Source organism: Sorex araneus, chromosome 6, assembly GCF_027595985.1.
Source record: "Sorex araneus isolate mSorAra2 chromosome 6, mSorAra2.pri, whole genome shotgun sequence".
NCBI lineage: Eukaryota > Metazoa > Chordata > Mammalia > Eulipotyphla > Soricidae > Sorex > Sorex araneus.
Genome location: NC_073307.1, coordinates 94,029,748 through 94,048,260, shown reverse-complemented (window position 1 = coordinate 94,048,260; position 18,513 = coordinate 94,029,748). Strand labels below are relative to the sequence as shown.

Genomic DNA, 18,513 nt, shown 5'->3' with positions numbered 1-18,513 from the left:
GTGATTTTTGACTCTGAGCCTTTTGCTTCATTCTAGATTTTTTTTTTAGAATTTTAGATTTTTTTCTTTTTTGATGGGGCTTGTTTGGTCACACCCAGCGACACTCAGGAGTTCGTCCTGGTTCTGCACTCAAGAATCACGCCTGATGGTGCTCGGGGGACCATGTGGGATGCTGGGGATCAAACCTGGGTCGAGCCGCATGCAAGGCAAACGCCCTCCCCGCTGTGCTATCGCTCCGGCCCCTTGCTTCTTTCTAAGGAGTGCCTTTTATTAGTCGAAGCTGGAGACTTGACTCCAGTGGGGACACTTGTCTCCTTCTCCGAGGAGCCGGGGCACCCCACTTAAGATTCTCCCCATCCTTGGGGACAACCTCCCCCTCTCACGGGCTCCTGGGCCCAGCCAGCTGCGTATCGCCCCCACAGTCCAGCCCAAACCTGCACAGCCCCTGGTTCCTGTCTCTGCGGCAGGGCGTCCCTGGAGAACCCCGTCTCCCTGCGATTCTTCCCAAGGTGGGTCCTCCTCAGAGCCTCTCTGTTTGCTGTGACCTGAGCCCTCGGCCAGTCTGGCCACACACGCAAAGCCAAGCCACTGGGCTTGCAAGGATTCACGGCAATGTTTAGTTGTTTAGTTTGGGGGCTGCACCTGGCATTGCTCAGGGCTTCCTCCTGGCTGGCTCTGCACGCAGGAATCACTCCCGACAGTGCTCAGGGGGCCCTAGGGGGTGCCAGGGATCGAACCCGGGTCGGCTGCATGCAAGGCAAACGCTTGGCCCGCTGTCCTATCCCTCTGGCCCTGTTCAGTTGTTCCTTAAATAGCTATTTCCTTGCATCTGTCGGGCGTGGAGTGCATCCCTACCTCCCCAGCCCTCCATAACCTCTGCCGCCAAAGAGATGCATGAGCACCGGCTCCTGAGAACTCAGAATGGGGCTGGGGCTCGTGCAGAATAATCTTCAATCTCATCCAGATGAAGCCGCCGCTGGGCTGGAGAGATAGCAGAGCGGGGGAGGGTGCTTGCCTCGCGTGTGGCCGACCTGGGTTCGATTCCCAGCATCCCATCTGGTTCCCCGAGCACGGCCAGGAGTGATCCCTGAGCGCAGAGCCAGGCGGAACCCCGGAGCCAACAGCCAGGTGTGGCCCCCAAATCACAAGAACAAAATAAAGGGGGTAGGGTGGGCTCCGACGCAGAGCACTGGACACTCCCGGCAGGCCCAGGGGGCCCCTAGTGTGGTGCTGAGGATAGAACCGGGGTCAGCGACATGCAAAGCAAATACTGGAAGCCCCAAAAAATACAGCACGGCGGGACCACTATTCACCCCAGCTCCTCTGTCCTCGAAAGACTCAGTTTCCCCACCTGCCCGAGGACAAGAGGGACTTTATTGGATTCAGACCGAGCATGGAACCCACAGAGCAGGGGCAAGGACCGGGATCCGGGGGCGGGGGGGGCGGGGTTTCCATCCCGGACCCCGCCCAGTCCCACCCACCCCCTCCCCGGCTCTCGTCAGGCTCTTGCGCTCAGGACGCGGGCTCAGGGCGCTGTGTTGTAGACCCGGTAGTCGTCCTCCTGGGTGACGTGCAGCTTCCAGGGGAAGAGGCGCTTCTGGGTGGGCAGCCCCCGCGCCCGCCGCACCATGAGCCCCACGTCCTCGTCCGACAGCAGGCGGACCAGGTCCCCCTCGGCGTCGCGGTAGTTGAGGGCGATGTCGTCCCGCTGGAACTCCCGCCTGCCGGGGGAGCCGGGGTGAGGGGTTGGGGGGCACCCGCGGGGCGGCTTCCCCCCGGGGTGGGGTGGGGGGGACGGTGGGGTAGGGCGGGGAGCAGAAGGGAGAGGGACGCCCCGGCAGGGGGGGAAACGGCCCCGGGGAACTGACGCGGGTGCGAGCCTGGAACTATCTCGGTTTTGGACAGTGCTCGGATTTGGACAGTGGCGCAGGGGTGCCGCGAGAGGGGCATCACTGTGTCACTCTTCCTCGCCCCCACCTGTCTGGCGAGCACGGACGAGGCCAACCTGTCCACTGGACAGAAGGGGCCACACTCAGGGTCAGACTCAGCAGCCCAGGGGGTTGAAAATCCACCTCTAGAAAATAGTCCGGGGGCCATCAGCAGCCACCGACACGCGACTGCGGCCCAGCCTGTGGCGAGCAGGTGGCACAGATGCCACCGGCCGCGGGCACTGGCCATGGCGAGCACAAAGGCCAGCGCCACCCACGGTGGGCACCAACCGTGACGAGCACATGGCCCAGTGCCAGCGGCCACGGGCCCCGCGGGCGCATCCTGTGAAAGTCATTTCCGTGGGCGGGGTGGGGGGTGGGGGTCTCGCCGTCTCGCTTCCCGCCTCGCTGTGATTTCTGGACCCTCGAAAAATGCACTCCAGGGGGCTGCTGGCCTCGTGCACAGCCAACCCGGGTTCGATCCCCGGCGCCCCACAGGGGATCTCCTGAGCACCCCGGGAGGAATTCCTGAGTGCAGAGCCGGGAGTGAGCCCTGAGCATCGCCGGGTGTGGCCGAAGAACAAAAACAACACCCTGCCCCCCCCCCCCCGCCTCAAATGCACTCAGGGGCCTTTGTCCTCTGAGGCAAGGAGGCTGCAGAGGGCTGGGTGGACTAATGGGTGGTGTCGGGGGGGGGCCGGGTGGACTAATGGGTGGTGTCCGGGTGAGACAGTTCCCCGGCGCGGGGGGGTCTCCACCGAGTCTGCAGCTTGCAAAGACTTTAGGGACGTCGCCGAGTCCACCCCACCAGCAGAGCGCCTTAGACGGGCAGCCCCCGCTCCCGCCCCCCCAACACGGTGCTGCCCCCCAGGATGCTGAGGGAGGGTGAGGAGGGCGGAGGGGAGATGTGTGGGCAGCCGCCAGCCTCCGGGGGGCGTCTCTCCCCAGCTCCGCCTTTCCCAGGCGCTGCTCCCCCTGCCCCCTCTCTGGGTGCTGCCTCCCTTCCGCCCCTGCCCCCTCCCGCCTTCTGGGGGCACTGCCCCTCCCCCGCCCTGCCCCTCACCGCATCAGCTCCAGCAGGTCCTTGTAGGGGGGCGTGCTGCTGAGGTCCTCCTCGATGGCGATGTCCCTGCGGGCACACGGGCACCTCCGTCCACACGGGGACTTGGGATGGGGCTGGCCAGGGCGGCGGGACGCTGGGGGCGGGGGGTGGGGGGACGGGCGGGGACTCGGGCAGGGCGCGGGGTGGGGGTGGGAGAGGAGAGGCCCCCGCGGGCGCCTGCAGGCCACTGACTTGATGGTGGTGCTGACGCTGTTCTCGTAGTAGTAGCAGCGCAGCCAGTTGGTGGGGTCCTCCTCCTCCGGGAAGTCCTTGAGGATTTTCACAAAGGACGCAGGGAAGATGCCGGTGGTTCCCCGAATGGTGCCCTATGGAGGACAGAGAGGGCTGCCCTGGGGGGGTGGAGGGGGGCCGAGACCTCCCTGCTGCCCCCCGGCTATTGGATGGGGCTGGGGGTGGGTGTCCAAGGGAGCCCGGGAGACACCTTGGGGAGAGGGAGGAGCAGAGACCTCGAGGGGGTGTCAGAGGGCCAGGCCGTGCCGGGGTCTTTCCTGTAGCCCCCCACAAAGGTGGCACTGAGGGCTGCGGGCCCGGCTCCTGCAGGCACATGGGGCTCCGGAGCACTGTGGGTGTGACCCCAACTTCCCCGCCCTGCACGCAGGCCTGGCCAGCTCTGGGCTCCTGTGGGGTGCCCCGAAACACAGAGGCCAGAGCTTCGGGGGGCCAGTGGGAGGCTGTAGGGGTGAGGCGGGGAGGGTCCCACTTGCGCCTCTTTCCACAGCAGCCGCCCTCACGGGACGCCGCTGCCACGTCCTGCCCCCCTCCTGTGGACACGGAAACCGAGGCTGGAGGGGCCCTGAGCACCCCTCAATCTGCGGCCAGATCACTGACGGCGGCCAGACTGCCGAAACCGGGGGACACGCACGTCCTGTGTCTGGGCCGTGGCCTGTGACCCCTGGATAGGGCCTCCTTCAAACACAGTCCCCAAGGAGCGCCCGGGGCAGTGTTGGATAGCTGCAGGGGCAGTGGCTCCGCCTTGTCACCGCCCCTCTGCGTGTCCCTTGGCCAGGCCTCGCTGGTAGTTGTGTACATGTGTGTGTATGTGTGCATACTGCACGTGCATGCATGTACGCAGTGCATGCACATATGTGTGCATGCGTGCATGTGCATATATGTGCATGCATGAGCATGTGTGTGCATATATGTCTGAATGTGTCTATGCATGTGTGTGCGTATGTGAGTGCACGTGGGAGTGTGTGCATGTGTGTACATATGTGTATGTGTGCGAGCCTTTGTGTGCATGTGTAAACATATTTGTGTGCATGTGTGTGTGCATGACTCAGACAGCGGCATATGTGGACCTGTCCCCCAGTCCCTGCACGCACACACGCATGCACACTGCCCTCCGCAGCTGCCCTCCTCTGCTCGCTCCTTCCCGGAGCCAGTGAAGAATGGCCCCATTCTCACGGGGAGGAGCCCTCGGCCCAGCTGCTGGCTGGTTCCGACAGGGCGGGTCTGGGCGCGGACCCGGCTCCGTCCCTCCTCATGCCCGGCCTCAGGACCAGCCCAGGGGACTCAGCCGGGGGTGATGCCCTCCTCCCCCGCCCCCCCAGGCTGTATGTCCCGAGGTGGAGGGACGTGACCGCTGCCCTGGGAGGTGAGGAAGCCGCGAGCCCCCGCCACGCACGCACGGGCTCACCAGGCGCTGGGGCTGCTGCGCCCCAGGGAAACCTGACTCCAGGGGTCAGAGTCACAGGCACTGGGGGCCCCAGGACCTCTGCTCCAGCCGCACCCCGTCTCCCGGGAACTGTCCTCCGGCTGCTCCTCCGGTCTGCCTCTGCCCGGGGCCCCCAGCTCTTGCGAGCCCCCACAGAGTCAGGCTCAGCAGCTTCAGCCCCACCCTCACCCCTGCCTCACCCCAGCCTTACCCCTGCCTCACCCCCAGCCTCACCCCTGCCTCACCCCCAGCCTCACCACTGCCTCACCCCTGCTCACCCCCAGCCTCACCCCTGCCTCACCCCAGCCTCACCCCTGCCTCATCCCACCCTCACCCCTGCCTCACCCCAGCCTCACCCCTGTCTCACCCCTGCCTCACCTCAGCCTCACTCCAGCCTCACCCCGCCTCACCCCCAGCCTCACCCCTGCCTCACCCCTACCCTCACCCCAGCCTCACCCCTGCCTCAGCCCCACCCTCACCCCTGCCTCACTCCCAGCCTCACCCTTGCCTCACCCCAGCCTCACCCCCAGCCTCACCCCCAGCCTCACCCCTGCCTCACTCCCTGTCTCACCCCCAGCCTCACCCTTGCCTCACCCCAGCCTCACCCCCAGCCTTACCCCCTGCCTCACCCCCAGCCTCACCCCAGCCTACCCCTTCCTCACCCCCAGCCTCACCCCTGCTCACCCCCACCCTCACTCCTGCTCACCCCCACCCTCACCTCCACCCTCACCCCCTGCCTCCCCTCCAGCCTCACCTCCAGCCACTCTTTATTGATGCGGCTGAGGAGGAAGATGACTTCGCCAGCTTTGAAATTCAGCTCCAGCTTGCTGTTCCCCGTGAAGTCAAACAGGGCCTGGGGCGGGCGAGGTAGGTAGGTAGGGAGGGAGGGAGGGAGGGAGGGAGGGAGGGAGGGAGGGAGGGGCCTTGGCTTTCTGGAAGCTCTTTCCTCCCTGGAGCATCCACCCAGGGCCCCTGGGCGGGGAGGAGGGGGTGTCTGAGACCCACCCCCTGGGCGGCTGGGGGTACCTCTGCTCGGGGAGCGGCAAAGCGATCCAGGCTTGCGCTTGGCGGGCGGTCACTCTTGCTGCGGAGAGAAGGGCCGTGGCTGCCCTGCTGCCGGCTCTGGGGTGCAGGGGGGCCATCCCGGGCCAGAGAGGCGGGGGGGGTGCCGGATGTCCCTGTCCCTGCCCCCCTCCGTGGGCCAGAGGCGCTGTGACCGCCCCTCCCCACGCCCCCACCCCTCTTCTTCCCGCCTGTGCCCGCCTGCGGGGCGAGACGGATTCGGGGCAGGGGGCGGGCTCAGGGCTGTGGACTCCGGGATTCTCGCGAGCTGCTGTCTCGTCTTTGGAAGCCCGACCTTGGCTTTTCAATGGTCATTTCTGGCCGACCAGGGGGCCGGAACATACTGGGGGGGGTCCCTGTGGGTTCCAGGGGGGTGGGAGCCCCCCCAGGAGGCCCCGTGATGCCCCGGGGGCCAGCAGGCCGCCCTGAGCCCAGACCCACCACCGGCCACACCTCCCAGGGACTGGGGGGAGGGAATATTTGTGGGTCCATCAGCCATGGGCTCCTGCCCTGCGCCCCCCACCCCTCCTCATTCCTTCCAGGACCCCCAGGCTGGGGTCAGGCCCGCCCAGGACACGTCCAGCCTGGCTGCTCCCGGAGCTGTGCCGACTCCTGTCGTCACAGGCAGAGCTCGGCGGGGCGCGGGGGCCCCGGGGGACTCCTTTTCTTTCGGTCATTTGCTTTTTGGGTCACACCTGGCAATACTCAAGGGTTCCTCCTGGCTCTGCACGCAGGAATTACTCCTAGTGGTGCTCGGGGGACCCTATGGGATGCTGGGGATCGAACCCGGGTCTGCTACATGCAAGGCAAACGCCCTCCCACCCCTATCATTCTTTTTTTTTTCTCTTCCCTTCGTTTGGGGGACACTCCCAGCAGTGCTCAGGGCTGACTCCTGGCTCTGTGCTCAGGGCTGACTCCTGGCAGGGTTCGGGGGGGGGGGGGGCTGTAACGGGTGCCGGGGATCGAACCCGGGTGGGCTGCGGGTAAAGCCAGCCCCCTGCCCGCTGTGCTGTCTCTCCGGCTCCCCCCTCCCAGGCCTGAGCGGTGGCCGTGACCCCGGGGTCCTGCCCCACCCCCCCGTGCCCCCTACTCACATTTTCCGGGTGTGTGGGCGGAGGCGGCGCAGGGCCTGGGGCACCTGCTCCGAGTCGTAGGGCGACTGGTGGAAGAAGAGACGCACGTCCTCGTCCATGAGCACCCACACGGGCAGGCTCAGGAGCTCCTGGGGAGACACGGGCGGGGGGCTGCTCGGCCACCAGCTGGACACCCCCCGGGCTCCAGGACCCCCCCCCCGCACTGGTCCCCTCCCTCCTCGAGGCGTCCTCTGCCCCCGCTCACAGAAACAGCCTTGGCTGTCGTCCCGGCTTTGGTCTGGGGGTGTGGACACCCCCCTCCCCACCCCGGTCAGTGCTCGGGAGTGACTCCCAGTTGGGTGCTCCGGGGTCAGGCTGGGGTTCCTGTGGGTGGGTGCTGCAGGACCACAACCCAACCCCGGGGACCCCTTTGCAGAAAATCAGGCTGCGGAGGGGCTGGAGGGGCTGGAGGGGCCTGGGGCCCATGGCGAGCTGGGAGGTGCGAGAGGCGACTCCAGGCAGACGCCGGGCCGGGCGGGAGGTGGGTCTGAGGCCCCAGGGATAGCCCGCAGGCACGTGCCACCCCCTGACGGTCCGTGTGACACGCGGCTCCTGGCACCAAGGCCGGCTTCACTCTCTGGGCACCCGCCCCTCCCCCGCCTTGGGCTGTGGGGGCGGCACTGGGCCTGCTCCTCCCCCGCCCCAGAGCCCCGGACAGATGCCATATGGCCCATCCAAACGGGCCGGCGTGTCCTCCCTCCACTGCCCCCCAGCCCCCGGGACCCTCCTCAGCCCGTCTGTCCCCCAGCCCAGGCCCGGCCCCCGGAGAGCAGCGGAGCCGCCGCGGTACCTTCATGTAGGCGTTGAGGGGGGCGATCCGGGCCTCGGCGATCTCCTGCTTCACCCCCACGTAGACCTTGGCTGAGGAGGGGGACAGGGCTGCCCATCCGGGTCCAGGCCGGACCCTGCCTGCCACACCCAGCCTCCACCCCCACCCCCCCATGGGCCCTCCCACCAGCCATCCTGCATCCCGGACCACCTTCCAATAGATACTCCTAAGAGTTCCTGGGCAGCGGGTTTCTAACACACACATGCACACACGCACACACACATGTATGCACACATACTCACACATACACACACATGCACAAACACCCACATATACCCATACCCACACACATACACATACACCCACACACACATACACACATGTACACATGCACCCTCACAGCATACACATGTACACATATACATACACATGTGCACACATACCCACACATGCATACATATACACACATACATACACTAATACACTAATACACATATACACATACACATACATACACATACATGCACACTCATACACACATGCACACACCTACACACAAACACACGCATACATATACACAAGCACACATACACACATATATACACATGTGTGCACACACATACACATACACACATACACTCATGAACACACAAACATACATACACACACGTACACAGACATACACTCACACATACACACACACATACACACAACGTTCATAGCTGACAGACCACAGGACCTTTGCTCTGCTCACCATGGCCCTGCCCACCCCTAGCTGGCCCCTGCACCCAGGCTGGACAGTCCCGTCACCTAGACTGTGACTCTTCGGGGCCTCGGGACGGGGCTCGGGGGAAGCATTTGAGGCCTAGTTTGGTCCCTGCACGTCCCACAGGCTCGGACACACCCCCAGGCCCGGCCAGCCCATCCCGAGAGCGAGGAGAAGAGGGGCCCCAGGGCGCGTGGAAGGCTCATCCCACAGGAAGGGGATGGGGAAACTGAGGCACATGCCGAGCAGGAGGTGGGGAGTAAGGGCCAGGCCAGGCAGCTGGGGGCGGAAATGGGGCGTCCTCAGGGTCCCGGTGGACAGAGAACAGGGCCAGAGGTCAGCTCCCCTGGACGGCGCGGTGGGTGGGCCGCCCCCCCCAGGGTTTAAGGAGACAGCGCCCCCACGTGGCGGGAGGTTTTGTTCTCTGTGGTTTTGTTTGGGGGCCACACCGGGCAGTGCTCAGGGGCCCCTCTGGGGTGCTGGGGAGTGCACAGTGCTCACCCGAATCCCCCCAACCCTGCCCGTGCTCCTTCCAGCCCCGGGGGCCCGTGTCTCGAGGTCAGGACACCCACAGCGCCGACTGGGCCCCAGGGGACCCCCACACCAAGGTGGGGGCCCGAGGGCTGGAGCCGGGTGAAGGGCGGGCCCATGGCGGGGAGAGGCGGGGCTGGGCTCTGGGGGGCGGCGGGGGCGGGGGCCCACCTGGCAGGACGGGCAGCGGACAGGAGAAGGGGTTCGTCTTGTTCTCGGGCCCGAAGCGCCCCTCCAGCTTGCTCTGCAGGGCGTGGAACTGGCGGTAGCGGCGGTAGATGAGGTACTTGGCGCCGCCTTTCGTCTTCACCTCAATGACGAAGACCTAGAAGGAGCCGCGGCCGTGTGGGGGGTCCGGGGGGCGAGATGGGGGGCCAGGCAGGCGGGATAGGGGGTCCGGGGGGCACCTTTTCTTACTCAGGACTCTCTTTGTCAGGGTGGCTGCTCTGAGCACTGTGGGGTGTTGCTTTGTATTTTAATTAAATTAAATTAATTAATTTATTTATTTATTATTTTTTTTTCTTTTTGGGTCACACCTGGCAATGCTCAGGGGTTCCTCCTGGCTCTGCACTCAGGAATGACTCCTGGTGGTGCTCGGGGGACCCTATGGGATGCTGGGAATCGAACCAGGGTCGGCTGCGTGCAAGGCAAATGCCCTCCCTGCTGTGCTATGGCTCCGGCCCCTGTATTTTAATTTTAGTGTGGAATTTTTTTTTTGGAGGGGGGTCACACCCTGCGATGCTCAGAGCTGACTCCTGGCTCTGTGCTCAGGGGTCATTCCTGCTGCTGCTGCTGCTGCTAGGGGCGTTCTCCGGTGGTGTTGGGTTTGAGCCTGGGGCGGCCACATGCAAGGCCAGGGTCCCCCAGAACTCTGGGGTGTTAAGGGACACCCCTGGGGCCCACCCCACCGGACGCCACGCTTCCAAGTTCCAAACTCAGAAGTTCGGAGGTGATTTGCTGCCCTGTGTCCCCCACCCCACCCCGACATCAACCATTGAGGACCACCAGGACAGAAGCGAGGTGCTGCGTGAACTCGGGGGGTCAAAGGCCACGTGCCAGAGGAGGGTGCGGGCGGGGGAGGTCTCTTACGAAGTGGCTGCTGAAGCCTCTCTTCTCCTCGATGTCGGCGATGTTGGCGGATGTGGGCACGTCGTCCGGAAGCTGCTCAAAGTCGCTGAGGGCGGGAGGGAGGGAGGGAGGGAGGGAGGGAGGGACCCTGGTTACCCCCCGCCAGGCTGAGACCCCCCCACGCTGAGGGACCCCCCACACCAGGCTGCAGGGTGAGGCTGAGGGAGGGGCCGCTGAGCACCCACAGGACCCCCGGCTGGTTGCCCCCGTCCACGTCAGGAAAACAGTCAGTCACACACGCTCCAGATGGACAGGGCCAGTGCCGGCTTGGCACACGTCACGCCTGGCACACGTCACACCTGGTGCACGTCACGCCAGGCCCCGGGACTGCCCACGGCTCCCCGTGTCACCTGGGAGTGACCCCGAGCTCAGAGCCTGGAGTAAGCCCTGAGCACGGCCAGTGTGACCCCCTCCATTAGCCAAGTGCTGTGTACTTAGTCCCTTCTGGGTCCCCAACCGCCACCCCTCCCTCCCCACAAGCTCACCTCTGACCCCAGGGTCACTGTCCCTAAAGGCCGTGGTGCGCATGACTCACCTCCCACTCGAACAGCCCCTTGGGGGGCGCCTAAGAGAGAAGACCCCCGCCTGGGCCAGGCTGAGGGCCCCTGAGTCTCTGCAGCGCCCGCTGACCCCTGCTGGCCCTGTAGTGGCCGCCCCCCTGCCCTGGCCGAGGGATCTGGCTCTTTGGTCACGTCCTATGTCAGCCTACCTCTCCGGCCCCTCAGGGTCCGGGACCCCCAGACATCCTTCCTAATCCACCCCATGACGGGGCTTCCAACACCCCTGCGGGCCTGACCTGTTCTAGGATCTTGAACCCGGCCTGGGGAGACAGGCCCAGAGGCGGGGACAGGGGAGTGACAACCATAAGGCCCAATCAGAACCCGTGATCGCACACAGGGCGGGGCCTCCCAGGCCGCGGGAACAGAATGTGCTAAGGGGGGTGGGGTCAGCAGGGATCAGATGGACTCAGATAGGGGGCTGGAGCGATAGCACAGCGGGGAGGGCGTTTGCCTTGCACGCGGCCGACCCGGGTTCGATTCCCAGCATCCCATAGGGTCCCCTGAGCACTGCCAGGAGTAATTCCTGAGTGCAGAGCCAGGAGTGACCCCTGTGCATCGCCGGGTGTGACCCAAAATGTGAAAACAAACAAACAGATGGACTCAGATACGGCTGAAGACTGGGGTGGGGACAGGGTCTCGGGCCGACTTAAGAAAGGGGGAGCCCCTCAGGCTTCCGAGGAGACAGAAGCAGGTGAGCCTGGCTCTGACCAAGGCCCAGGGCAGGCTGGCTGTGAGGAGGCCAAGGAGGGCGGGGATGGAGGGTGGGCCCCCCGTGACCCCGCAGGACCCTGCGCCATTCTCCTGAGAGGCGGCATGGGCCGAGCCAGGGAGCAGGACGGGGCAGACCCCAGGGGCACCCCCAGTGTGGTGCTTCGCTGGGTCCCTCTCCTGTTTCCCTGTTCAGCCTCAGGGACAGACTCAGAGCTCAGCCCAGCCTCCACCTCTCGGTTCCCTTCCCAGCCTCCTCCACGCTAAGAGCAGCCGTGTCGCCAGTTCGAGGCAACACAACCCAAGGGTCCAGCTGCCTCCTTATCTGCAGAGATGGGCAAGGTCAGCAGGTGGCCTCCCCTTTCCTTTTCTGGCTGCTGTGGATGCTGCTGTGATGTCTGGACCTGGGGCAGCCTCTTTGCACACACGAAGCAAAAGCACAAGGAAGACAAAGGTCTCTCCAGAACGCTGACCCCTGGGTCTCTGGGCTGTGGGACCAGCCGTGACCACCCCCCCACGACTTCCTGTTCTGTGAAAAAGCAAAGGAGGGAGTCGCTGGCGATTCCTCAGTCCCCAGTACAGCCTTACGCCATTGAGACGGACTCGAATGCTACCCACGGGTGACTCGTTTCTGGGGGTGACGAGCAGGGCCTGGGGACTGGTCGGTGGCGGAGGGCCAAGGAGGGGCAGTGTCAGGGGTGACACTCACCTGTCACCCCCTTTCTGACCAGGATGGCCGGGAAGGGGGTTAGAGGGGGCCACAGGGGCATCTGCTGGGGGCAGGTGAGGAAACATGTGACAGGGAGTAAATGTAAAGAGCAGCCGCAGCCCAGAGGGCCGAGGGCCAGGGCACCCCGCAGCCTCTCCCAGGCGCGTGACCTCTGCGGGCCCCAAAGGCCCAGAACATTCTCCCCGACCTCCTGGCTTCTAAGGGCTGAAGTTTGTAGATAAAGAATACAAACAAGTTCAGCAGATTGTGACAGGCATGTAAGCCCCCCCGCCCCCAGGCAGAGAAAGGAAAAAGGGCAGAGGGGTCCCAGAGCCGGGAGGGGGCTGGCCTGGAGGACTTCCCGGAGGAGGTGACGTATGTATGGCAGCCCAAGGAAAGAGGAAGAAGGAGCCGCGAGCTGCAGCCTCCTGTCTGGGGAGAGGTCGGGAGCGGTGCCGTGTGCAGCCAGAGCCCAGGCCGCCCCCCGCCCCCGCCCGCAGACCCCCGCCCTGCCCTCTCTGGCTCCCCGTGGCCTGCATCTGCACCTGGGGGCCACGGCTCCAACTTCCCCAAACACATCTGCGAGTCTCAGTCTCAGTTCCAGGCGTGGGGTGTGGGATGCTAACTCAGCCTGGCGGGCGCAGGGGCTGGGGGGCCTGGGGGGCGGAACCAGCTGCCCGCCCACCCACCCGCAGGAGGTCCCACCCGCATCCACACGCACCTCTCCGCTCTCAGCTGGGCCACGGCCATGGCCTCTGTCCCGGCCCCGGGTCACCCTGCGGCCAGCTGCGCCCCGACACCGCCCGCGCCTCCCGCCCGCTGCGGCTGCGGTGGCCACGGGGCCCCTCCCCTGCGCCCGGCCCTCACTTCCGCCTGCAGGGGGAAGTTCCAGGTCTGGGGCCCTGGCGACACTGGGGGTCACGTCCCCCCTTCTGGCTCATGCAGCCTCGCCCACAGCCCCTCACTGCAAGTGTCCGCCTCTGTTCCTCCCAGCCTCCTGGGTGTGTGTGTGTGTGTGTGTGTGTGTGTGTGTGTGTGTTTGCGCGCATGTATGTGGGTGTGCGTGCACGTGTGTATGTGTGTGTGTGCGCGCGTGCATGCGTGCGAGTGTGTGTGCATGTGTATATGTGTGTGTGCGCGCGTGTATGTGTGTGCGTGCATGCATGTGTATGTGTGTGTATGTGTGTGCATGCATATGCTTGTGTGTGCGTGTGCCTGTGTGCGCGTCTATATGCATGCATGTGTGTGCATGCATATGCATGTGTGTGTGCATGAGTGTGTGTGCCCACCATGCCACTGCCTCCAGGTGCTGTCGCGTGGACAGAATCACGTGCCCGCCCCTGGCAGAGCTGGGCACACCCGCACAGGCGTTGGTGGGCGAGTGAGTCCCCAGCTGGAGGACTCGCAGTGGCAGGCGGCCCCCTCCCCAGTGACACTTCCTGGTTCTTTCTTCCCCTTTTTGGGCCACGCCCGGCGGCGCCCAGAGCTGACTCCTGCCTCCTTCCTGGCGGGCTCAGGGGACCCTCCGATGATGGACATGAACCCTAGGTGTTGTTGGGTGTGACCCCGAAGTGCTTGAGGCTTCCTCAGCGAATCGCCCTTTTCCCTCCCCGCTGTGAGGCTCACAGTGCTCTTTCGAGCACCCCTCGTCCCCTGAGATCATCTTTCACCTTTCCCTTTGTTTTACACTGCATGGTCTCAGTTCCCCAAGTCGGTCTTGGTTACAAACAAGCCGAAACTTTCTGGTAACTCTGGATTTTGCATTTGTAGTGAATTACCTGCTTTTCTATTTCCCCTACAGTCTTTTCATATTTTACTATAGAGCAACGTTCTTTGCTGAAGCACAGAAAGACCTTAATGCTCTGCTCCTAATATTTGGGAGTTGATTGACTCTGAAATGTATCGAATCCTGGACATCCGTCATAATTACTTGACTCGGGCTTCAGTTGCTGTAGCTCCTAACACTCCAAAAGGGAGGTCTCGCGGTGGGACTGGGATGGACCCAGGGCGAGTGGCAAAGCTACCCTGGCATCGAAATGGGACAATCTAGAAAGCATAAATGCATGGTCTAGAGGCAAGCTGTGATGACTTAAGAGACAGGACCCCCATGGGGAAGGACAAGCTGAACTGGCCTGAGGACTTAGTCTGGGATTTACGGTAAAAGCCTTGCCTGCTCTCAGAGCCCAGAGTACTAAGTTTTAGGATCTTTACTTCTTATTGTGTTTATCCGAACAACTGCAAGTACGGGCAAGAAGTAGAATTAACTGTTTATATTATATATATGTATGTGCTGGTGTGATAGCACAGCAGGTAGGGCATTTGCCTTGCACGCGGCTGACCCGGAGTTTGATTCCTTTGCCTCAATGGGAGAGCCCAGCAAGATACCGAGAGGATCCCGCCTGCATGGCAGAGCTGGCAAGCTCCCCGTGGCGTATTCAATAGGCCAAAAACAGTAACAAGTCTCCCAATGGAGACGTTACTGGTGCCCGCTCGAGCAAATCGATGAGCAACAGGACGACAGTGCGACAGTGACAGATATGTATATAAGTATATACATGACTAGAGGGAAAGAGAAACAAGTTTTCTGGGGATGTGGCGATCAGGTGGGTACCTTGAGCTGCTGGAACCAAGTGGTGTCATGGCCTGGAGCACGTGCGTGTTTATCCTCGGGCGCTCAGAGCACCGAGAGCGCCTCCCGTATCCTTCCGCTCGCTGTGAAACAGACTCAGAACAGAGCTGTCGTGAGGATAAGGGAGAAGTTTCTGGAAAGTTCAGAGAGACCCAGAAAACCATCTCATTCTTGCTCCAAGTTTTCAGCGTAGGTGTGTGCGCATGCATGTGTGTGCATGTGTGTGCATATGTATGCGTGAGACGATGCCCACAAATGTACACATGTGTGCATGTGCATACATGAGCATCCGTGTGCGGTGTTTTAGCTAGAAGCCTAAGACCAAAACTTTGACCTTCTTCATCCTATCCCCCACCCCCCGCCCCTGCTTATTCTGTGGGGGGAGAAGGAGGAGGAGACCACTCAGGCGTGTCCCCCCGAAGCCCTTCCCAGTCCCCCATACCCCCCCACCCCTGCCTGCCCCTGGGTTCTGCTGAATCGGGGTATTTATCAGGCTCCGGGACACCCAACACCGCTGCTGCTAATTTTACTCCCCAGATCTGATACAGTGTAATTTGAGGCCAGGCTCGCTGTCAGCACGGGGCTCCTCCCTGCCCCATCTGCTCCTCCTCCAGCACCCCCAGGCTCCGGGTCCTGCGGGGGGGGGGGGGGGGGGAGGGGAGGGGAAGGGGCGGGGTCCTGGTCTGAGAAAGTCTCAGCGAGAGCTACGGGGCTTCCCAGGCTGCTGCGAGGTCCGTGCGCAGAGAACTGCCCGGGCCGCCCCACCCCTGCCCGCAGCTTGTGATTAAACCCTGCAGGCACGGATGGTCCCCACGGGAGCCAGGTTCATGCATTAAAGCGCATGTTTTATTCATGGAAAGAACCGCCTGGCCTGGCCTCTCTTCCTGGCAGCTCCTGCTGAGGCCCTCCCCCCTCCCCCCTCCCCGCCCTCCCCCCACGGCCCCAGGGTCCCTGCTGAGAGAACCCAAGCAGCCAGTGCCGGGGACAGAGGTTTCTGGGAAGGACCCTAATCACTCTTGGTGGCGTCATGGGGGGTGTCCGGGATCGAACCCCGGTCAGCTGCGTGCAAGGCATCGCTCCGGCCCCTCAAATACAGCTCGGAAAAGAGGCTCAAGTCCTTCGAGGCCAAGTGGGGGAGGGGCGGGGTCTGAGACCAAGCGAGGGGAGTGTCACCCAAGGCACGAGTTCCGCCTCCCCCTCTCCTCAGTCACTCGGGATGGGGGTCTGCGGCGTGGACAGGCCACTGCGTGTCCCTCCTAGAGGAGAGCCAGTGGCTGCAGGAGCCAGTGGCCCGGGCGAGGTGCAGGCGGCCGTGCCAGGAGCTCACTCCCAGGACTTGGCAGTGCTCAGGGCCGCGTCAGCAGCTCTCCTGGGGAAGACGAGGAAAATCCCAGATTACCCAGGACGAGATTCCTGGGGCTCCCCCTGCTCCGAGCTCCCCAACCCTGACCCACATGTGTCTCTCCTGATAATTTATGAGGGGAGCCGGGCTGGACTCAGTCGCCAGCCAGAAATAGCCTCGCTGGCAGGTCCTGGGGCGCAGAGCCGGAGAGGGTGTGTGTGTGGGGGGGGGCGGTGCATAGGTGGTAGGCGTGTATGTCCGTGTGTTTGTGTGTGCGTGTGTTTGTATGTGTGTTCAGGTCAGTGTGCATGTTTGTACGTTTGTGTATGTTTTGTGTGTGCGTGTGTGTGTGTGGGTGCATAGGTGGTGGTTGTGTATGTCCGTGTATTTGTGTGTGCATGTGTTTGTGTGTGTGTTCAGGTCAGTGTGCATGTTTGTATGTTTGTGTATGTTTATGTGTATTTTTGTGTGTTGGTGTATGCGTGTGTGTGTGTGTGCGTGTGTGTGTGTGTGTGTGTGTGTGTGGCCAGTGAGACAACAGGCTCCCGAGGGACAGAGGGACGCCCTCTGAGCTGGGGTTGAAACTTGGGTGCTCAAGTGTTCCCCACCCCTAGACCCCTGGTCCCCTTGCTAACTGTTCTCAGCGGAAGCACCAACACTTGCTCCAGGGCACTACTGAGTCACTCCTGCTCCCAGCACCCACTGCCGTGTCCCCAGCTCCAAAGGTCAGTCGCTGTCCTTGTGACCAGGCCCCCGGGGGGAATGCCAAGGGTCTGGGGTCCGGCGTGGCCAGGGGCGGGAGGGGTCAGTGAGTCACCGGTCTAATGCTGTCCCCACGGCTGGCTGACGATGCCTGCCCGCGGCGTGGCTGGCTCTGTCTCCCCCCGTGCTTGCCCCGGGAGCGCGAGTTCACTTTGGATTCGTGTTTTCCCTGCCTCTGTCCCCCACCGGGCACAGGGACAGGGGCTCAGGACTGAGTCGAAACAATGACAGAACCCGACCACCAGGGGGCGCGCGCGAGCGGGAAGCCCGCTCCCTGCTCTGCAGCGCCACCTACGGGTCGCCCAGAACCCCAGTCGGCGGGGGACGGGGTGGGGGTGGGGGTGGGGGGGTGGCCAGCTCGCGTTGAGTGACGGGAGAGTGACCAGCTCGCCCGGCTCGGCCAGCCCCGCTGCAGCCGGCCCCGTCAGTCAGAACCCGAGAGGGCCCGGGAGCAGATGCCGCAAAGCTCGGGATCCCGACCCGGCTGTCGGGGTTATAATTTGGTACCGGGGCACGCCCTGTGCCTGGGTGGACGGGTCAGCGTTGGCACGGCCCGCGGGACAGGCTGACCCCTACGGTGGGGCGCTCATCGTCCCCGCTTAATCCTCACCGCAGCCCGCATCACCACAGCAACCCAGGCATGCTCCTGCCCCCGTCCCCTGGAGGCCAGGGGACCGTGGAATTGGGTGACCCTTGGGTGACCCAGCTGAAGTGTCTGGGCGACAGATGGGGGGGACGGTGAGCTGAGAGCTGGCCAGCCCAGCGGCCCAAGCCCACAGGGGCCACTGTGCTGCTCCCCTTGCCCCCAGCATTCCTGCGACACGGCTGAATTGGGCCGAAAGCCGACCCCCCAGGCTACCCACGCGGATGAATGGGGACACACGACAAACATGCATGCACACACATGTCCAGCCGCTCTCCGCCCCGTCCGCTTCTCTTGTTTAGGGCTGCATTCCTGTAACGTGTGTGGAATTCCACGGCGGTGATGAAACTCTGGGCCTTGCCGAGCTCAAAGCATCCCTGGCCCTTCCGGGCAAACTCGAGCCGAGTTCGATTCTGGTCTTGTAGGCACAGTTTAAAAACATTTTTTTTTCTATTGCTTTTATTTTTGGCCACACCCAGCGATGCTCAGCGCTTCCGGGTGGCTCTACACTCGGGGATTACTCCCGGCGGTGCTTGGGGGACCATATGGGAGGCTGGGGGTCGAATAGATTTGGCTGCATGAAAGGAAAAAACGCCCCCCCCCACCCAGGACATTCTTTCTTACTGAACCACGTGAACGGACATTGGAGACTCATGTTCTCTGTTGGGGCTTTGCTCGCTTCTGACCCCGATCTCTCCCTCCAGCCAGAAGGGAAAGACAGAAGTGAAGGAAATACCTTCTCCCTTTGAGGCACAGACAGGAATCTGTAAGACCCCCTCCCTTCCCCCAAACACACACAGAGGCCACACCTTGGTCACGTGATCTGTTGATGCCACTGGGGAGGTTGACACCTGTTACCTGGGCCAGGACAGAGATTTAGCTATGCCTTGTGCAACTGGTTCACCAGAGGCAGAGGGCAGCAGGGGTGCTGGAGGGTTCTAGGTGTTTGGGTCAAGAAGGACCAAAGCACGGAGAAAGGAGAGGTAGAGGGAGCGCCGGAATATAACTGCTGACCAGCCCTACTCTGTGATGTCTGTGATACAAAACACCTCTTCCTCCTCTTCCG

The 18,513-nt window shown here is 63.3% G+C and overlaps 1 protein-coding gene across 1 annotated transcript; it reads right to left on the bottom strand.

Moving 5' to 3' along the window:
• Positions 1-1,470: 1,470 nt before the first annotated feature.
• Positions 1,471-12,909, bottom strand: NCF4 (neutrophil cytosolic factor 4). Its single transcript, XM_055142843.1, has 10 exons — positions 12,793-12,909; positions 10,056-10,140; positions 9,138-9,291; positions 7,691-7,761; positions 6,862-6,989; positions 5,732-5,789; positions 5,460-5,558; positions 3,223-3,356; positions 2,992-3,057; positions 1,471-1,721 (listed from the first exon to the last, which is right to left on the bottom strand). Exons 1-10 carry the CDS (start codon positions 12,819-12,821, stop codon positions 1,526-1,528), a joined length of 1,020 nt encoding a protein of 339 aa, XP_054998818.1. The 5' UTR covers positions 12,822-12,909; the 3' UTR covers positions 1,471-1,525.
• Positions 12,910-18,513: the final 5,604 nt, after the last annotated feature.